The 6,110-nt window shown below is 60.5% G+C and overlaps 1 protein-coding gene across 1 annotated transcript; it reads right to left on the bottom strand.

The window, feature by feature from the left end:
• Positions 1-244: 244 nt before the first annotated feature.
• Positions 245-5,449, bottom strand: LOC123352123 (sulfotransferase 2B1-like). The gene is made up of 7 exons (XM_044991878.1): positions 5,381-5,449; positions 2,985-3,127; positions 2,158-2,366; positions 1,766-1,892; positions 1,354-1,448; positions 986-1,166; positions 245-782 (listed from the first exon to the last, which is right to left on the bottom strand). Exons 2-7 carry the CDS (start codon positions 3,118-3,120, stop codon positions 673-675), a joined length of 858 nt encoding a protein of 285 aa, XP_044847813.1. The 5' UTR covers positions 3,121-3,127; positions 5,381-5,449; the 3' UTR covers positions 245-672.
• Positions 5,450-6,110: the final 661 nt, after the last annotated feature.

Below are 6,110 nucleotides of genomic sequence, written 5' to 3'. Positions count from 1 at the left end.
TCCCTGGGAAACACCGATCCAAATCCTTGGATCTTAAAACAAGAAAAACCAATCGGGTTCTTAAAAAGAAGGCTTTTAATTAAAGAAAGAAAGGTAAAAATCATCTCTGTAAAATCAGGATGGAAAATAACTTCACAGGGTAATCAGATTCATAGAGCCCAGAGGAACCCCCTCTAGCCTTAGGTTCAAAGTTACAGCAAACAGAGGTAAACTCTTTAGCAAAAGGAACGTTTACAAGTTGAGAAAACAAAGATAAACTAAGACGCCTTGCCTGGCTGTTACTCACAAGTTTGAAATATGAGAGACTGGTTCAGAAAGATTTGGAGAGCCTGGATTAATGTCTGGTCCCTCTTAGTCCCAAGAGTGAACACCACCCAAAAGAAGGAGCACACAAACAAAGCCTTCCCCTCACCAAGATTTGAAAGTATCTTGTCCCCTTATTGGTCCTTTGGGTCAAGTGTCAGCCTGGTGACGTGAGCTTCTTAACCCTTTACAGGTAAAAGGATTTTGGTGTCTCTGGCCAGTTGGGATTTTATAGTATTGTACACAGGAGGGCTGTTACTGTCATAGCTATAAAGAGAAAAGGTATCTCCCAGGGCACAGTAAGAGCAGCAGCATGTGGGTGGCACAGGGCCGGTGTATTGTGGTGTAGATATGGCAGGCGCGAGGCCGTCAGTCCCAGGGGAAGGTCATGCCCAGACCCTGCATCCGCTCCTGATAAACGGTGTCGAATTGTTGGCTCTGTGCCTCTGAGAGGTGGTTCCTCCAGTCACCGCAGATCCCTGCAAACCACAGGGGATATGGTCTAGGGTGCCCCTCAATCCCAACCCACAGCCCCTGCCCCCCAGCTCTGCCCCTGCAAGCTCTACCCACACCCCTCATACCTGACCTAAAGCCCCCCTACTTCCTGGCCCTGCCTCATGCAGCTCTGCTGGTGCCCCTCAGCCCCAACTTACAGCCCCTGCTAGCCCAGGCCTGGACTCACCTTTCCTCAGGAGCTCCCCATCCTGGTGTTTCATGTACTCGTCCCTCAGCTGGGAGAAGTTGGACATTTTGTTCCCCTTCATGCTCTGGAAGGAGGCGTTCTCCACCACCGCGGCCACTTGCTCCTCACTCAGCTCCTTCCCCAGGAAGTGGCAGATTCTCCGCACGCTGCCCCACGGGTCCTGGGGAGACACTCACTGCCGTGAAGGGTGGGATCGGGGGTTCCTCAGTTTCCCCACCCAGCAGGTTCTGCTCCCCACTGGGTCCAGACAAACTGATACCTCTGAGGGCCCTGGCCACAAGCTACGTCGGCTGCCTGGGGCGGGGTTAAGTGTGAGCATGGCCCCCAGGGGGCGGGATTATCCCTACCTGCTGCAGCTCCTCGTAGGTGATGGAGAAGAAGTTCTCGTTGCCCTTCAGCCCCATCCAGCCGGTGACGTGGTCGAACCAGGAGCCGTAGGGCACTGTGCAGGGGAGAGGGCACGGTGACCCCAGAGCTGGCACCACCCGGCCCCTCCACCCTGGTCTGCTGGGGACTGCAGGGGCCTGGGACACCTGGGTTCTATCCTGGCACTGAGGCGGGGCTGGAGGTCAGCAGTGTTTGCAGACCCCCGGTTGTGCTGCAGCTGTTTGGGGAGGGGGGCTCTGAGCTGTGCCAGGTCCTGGGCAAAGGGCTGCTCAGAGCTGGCTGGGGATGCACAAACTCGAAGCACTTGTGACTTGCTTGGAACCCAGGCGTCCGGATCCAGAGTGCCCCCCCCCCCCCCCGAGTGCTGCTCACCATTCCCGCTCAGGAAGACCTCGAGGAAGGAGTCCAGTGAGCCAGGGTCCTTGAAGACGCGCACCAGCTTGGAGAAGTGGTACAGCGAGACCAGGACGTCCTTGGGGCAGCGCAGGGTGTAGATGATCTGGGGGGAGGAGGGGGGGGTCACTACCAATCAGGGGAGGGGGATGCCAAGTGAACCCAGCAATTAGCCACTCACCCCAGGCCGTCACCTCCCCACCCTCTCTGGAGGGAGAAGGAGTCGCCGCACCCCGCTGCCTGCTCCTTCGCACGCCCACATTGCTGTAACTCACACCCAGCAGCAGCCCTGGATTCACCCCCCTCCCGACACACAGCCCTGTCGGTGCCCCTCAATCCCGACCCGCAGCCCCTGCTCCCCTGCCTCTCACCTTGGCCTTGGAGCGCTGCAGGGACTTGGGGAAGAGCTGGATGGGGAGGTGGGAGCAGAGCAGCCGGGGCGGGGGGTATTTCAGGGCAACCTCCAGCCCCGGCTCATTCTCCACCCAGGGCGCCCGCTCCCAGTTCAGCACGCTGCGCACCCAGCCGGGGTCCCCGCCACAACGGATCAGACTCAGAATCTCCAGCATCCAGTTAGTGCCTGGGGATGAAAGGGTTAATGGGCCTGAAACAACCCCTCAACCTGCTAGGTCCCCCTCTGCTCCCAGAGCCAGGGAGAGAACCCAGGAGTCCTGGCTCCCAGACCTTCTGCTTTAACCCACCAGACTCCCCTTCCCAGATCTGGGGATCGGACCCAGCAGTCCTGGTTCCCAGCCCCCACACCACATTTACTGAGATGCTAAAATCAACTCTTGTTTTCATAGAATCTCAGGGTTGGAAGGGACCTCAGGAGGTATCTAGTCCAACCCCCTGAGCAAAGCAGGACCAACCCCAACTAAATCATCCCAGCCAGGGCTTTGTCAAGCTGGACCTTAAACACCCCTCTGTGTCAGGGGTCTCCTGGCGCTGCCAGCGGCTCTGGGGGAAGCCTGTGATCAGAGCACATCTGCAGAGAGCCAGCCTAGCACCAGGGGGGCGAGTTGGGCCCCCAGGGAGCAGCCTGCTTTGTCTCCCTCTGGGCTGGAGCCATGTGAGCCCAGGCTCAGACATCTAGGAAATGAGGTTGTGTGACGTTGCAACCTTCCAGCTTTGGTGTTTCCATCTAATGTCAGGATCTCACACACACACACGCGCGCGCACACACACACACACACCTTACCTGACTTGGGGTAGGTGATGTTGAAGACATCGTCATCCCGCACCTGGAATTCGTTCTCCACGTAGCTCAGTACCTCAAGGGAGTAATCCAGGCATGGGAACAGCATCCCCTTGTAGGTGAAGTACTCATGTGCCATGGCAAGGCTGGGACAGAGACAGACCTCCCAGCGTCAGTGCTATCCCCTGTGTGATACTAGGGGACATTGTGCTGCAAGGGGCAGGGGGCTCAGTAGGGATGCTGTGGTGCAGAGGCTCAGCAGGGGGCACCATACTCCAGGGTGAGGCTGTTACTTGGCTGTCCCACCCCAGAGCCAGCTGCATCTCAGCACTGGTTGAGCCGATTCCTTGGCATGTTCCCAGAATGACTCTAGGGCCTGTGCTGGTGGCTGCAGCTGGGAGAACAGCCCCGGGCCTGTGGTGGGAGCCCGCTCTTGGGCTATGTAATAGGCCCAGGCACTCTGCTCTCCCGGCGTCCTCCCCAGCTAGGCTTGGGCTCAGGCAGGGCTGGTGCCATTCAGCCTTTGGAGGCCCTGTTGGGCGCGTCCTGGCCAGCAGTGACCTTTGGACCTGGGGAGAGCTGGTGCCTTTGATCCCCCCCAGGCAGGCCTGTCAACTGGGGCAGCTGCTCCCACTCCCAGGCAGGTCCCTGTGCCCCTTCCCAGCTGGGTCAGGTGCCCGGGGTCTGGTGTGGGAGTGGAGGGGGCAGGTGTGGGGCAGATCCTGTCATTCACCCCCATGGAGGGGCTGCTTTCATTGTAGCACATCATTAGCCCCCCATCCCTGCTCCACATCAGCCCCTCCATGGGGAACTGGGAGTTCAGGCCCCGTGGCCCATCCAGCATCTCCCCGGGGGGCACTGATTGGTGCCTGTTGTGGGTTTGCAGATGTCTCCACCCTAGGGATACAGCTGATCCCTGCACTGCCTCTGCCTGAGCCTGCCAGGCCCTGCCCTGGGACCAGATCCCAGCTGGCTGCACCCTCTGTGTCCCATTCCCCATCCCATGGGGCCAGCCAGGCCCTGCCCTGGGGCTGGATCAGAGCTGGGGCATCCTGGGGGAACACACCCTTGGGCGGGGAAAGGGTCAGGCTAGGGACCCTTGTGGATGGGGCAGGAGCTGGGAGGGGATTTGAGAAGGGCCCTGCCGGGTCAGCCCAGGGTCCATCCAGCCTGGGATCCTGTCTGACAACGCTCCCCGAGCTGCAGTCACGGGCTGATCCTGCCGGCTTCTGCTGGTGAGAGGTGTAGGGACCCCCAGAGCCTGGGGCTACATCCTGCTCATCCTGGCTAGTGGCCAGCAAAGGTCCTGTCCTTCAGGCGCTCACCTCACGCGCCCTTGAACCGGTTACACCAGCCCAGCCAGGTCGGCGGTGGGCCGGGCGAAGGGGGGGGGATTCCTTAGCTTTGTCGGGCAACCCCTGGTCCTTGTGTTACGTGTCCCTAGTCACGGTCTCCACCCCAGGCAGGAGTCAGAGACGCCTGTCACCCCCGTGCAGCCGCCTCTCCTCCAAGCGGAGCCGTCCCAGGCTAGAATCTCCCCTCCCATGGAAGCTCTGCCACCCCCCTCAGCATTTTTCTGCCCCGTTTGCAACCCCCTGTACCCGCTGGGAGACGGGGCGGCCAGCACTGCACGCAGTGTTCCCGGTGAGGGCGCACCTGGAGCCGAACTAAGCAATTTGCTGTCTTAGCGCCCAGCCCTCTCATTCTGCAGTGCTGCTAGTTCCCAGCTGGGCTCCTTCCTTCCCAGCTCCCGGGGGACCCGCTGGGCCAGGCCAGGGGCACGTCAATCTATCAGTTTGTTCCAACCACCCCCCTTAGTCAGCTAGTCCCCCCGACTGGCCACCAGGCTTCCTGCTCCTCAGGGACTGAACCCGCCTGCTGGGTTTTGAGTCGTTAGAAAGCTGCTTCTCCCCGTGCTTCACACCCAGCCCAGAGTCCACTTTTCCCCCTTCCTCCACCCCGCTAGGCTCCAAAGTGCAGATCTGAATGGATCCTTCTGCCCCCACCCAACCCCACTGCGGTCACAGGCCAATCCCCCTCTTGCTGCCCTGGTGTAGGGAGCTGAGACTCGCCGGGTCAGCACAGCAGCGCCACTCGCTGGTGATCCTGGGAATTAGCTCCATTTCAGCCCCCGAACACCCACTGCAGGCTGGTGGCTCACCTGCCTCAGGCCCCATGTCCCCCCTGTACCCCAGGCCCCTGCAGTGCCCCCACTCTGGGTCTCCCCTCCCAGGGGAACCCCCAACCCTCTAGCCCCACCTTGCCTCAGTGGCTACGGCCAGTCACCATCTAACCCTGCTCACTGGGGCAGACGGCAGGCTGTGAACCACTCATCACTGCTGGGGGGTGGACCAGCTGCCTCTGCCTAACCCCGGGCTGCACCTCTGCAACCCCAGTACCTGTTTGGGCCTTAGCAAGGCCTCAGCCTGGGGATGGGATGGGATGTGCCGTGCCGTGCCGTGCCGTGCTAGGTCCTTCTCTCCTAAGAGCTAGAGTGAAACTGACCCACGTCCTGCCTCACAGCCCTTTTATAGGGCCAGTTGTCTCCTAACTGGGTGTGGCCCCAGCTGTGGCTGCTTCCCCCAATTGGCCTGTTCTTGGCTCTCAGCCCCAGCCCTCGCCAAGGGCTGGTTTTAACCCTTTCAGGGCCGCAGCGAGGTCACTGCCTGCTACAGTCGGTGTAAATCAGGAGTGATCCCATTGCAGTGACGGGGCCAGTTCCCCTCTCGCTACCCCAGTGTAAATCAGGAGTGATCCCATTGCAGTGACGGGGCCAGTTCCCCTCTCGCTACCCCAGTGTAAATCAGGAGTGATCCCATTGCAGTGACGGGGCCAGTTCCCCTCTCGCTACCCCAGTGTAAATCAGGAGTGATCCCATTGCACTCACTACAGCTCCCCCCCACCGCAGCCCCTTGGGGTGGCTCTGGATTTGCCCCCAGCTTGGGCAGTGACTCTGGATGCTGGGAAGGGGCCAGGATCTCCTCGGGGGAGCAGGGGGCTCTGGGCTGGGAATTCCCAGGTACTCACCCCAGCTCCCACAGGTCTGGTCTGGGTTGCCTCTGTCCCAGGCTCCGGCCCAGCCTCCTGCCTCCCCACCTTGGCACCAGCATTAACCCTTCGGTGCCCAAC

The sequence above is a fragment of the Mauremys mutica genome, chromosome 17, assembly GCF_020497125.1.
Source record: "Mauremys mutica isolate MM-2020 ecotype Southern chromosome 17, ASM2049712v1, whole genome shotgun sequence".
NCBI lineage: Eukaryota > Metazoa > Chordata > Testudines > Geoemydidae > Mauremys > Mauremys mutica.
This window is presented reverse-complemented; position numbering and strand designations above follow the sequence as displayed.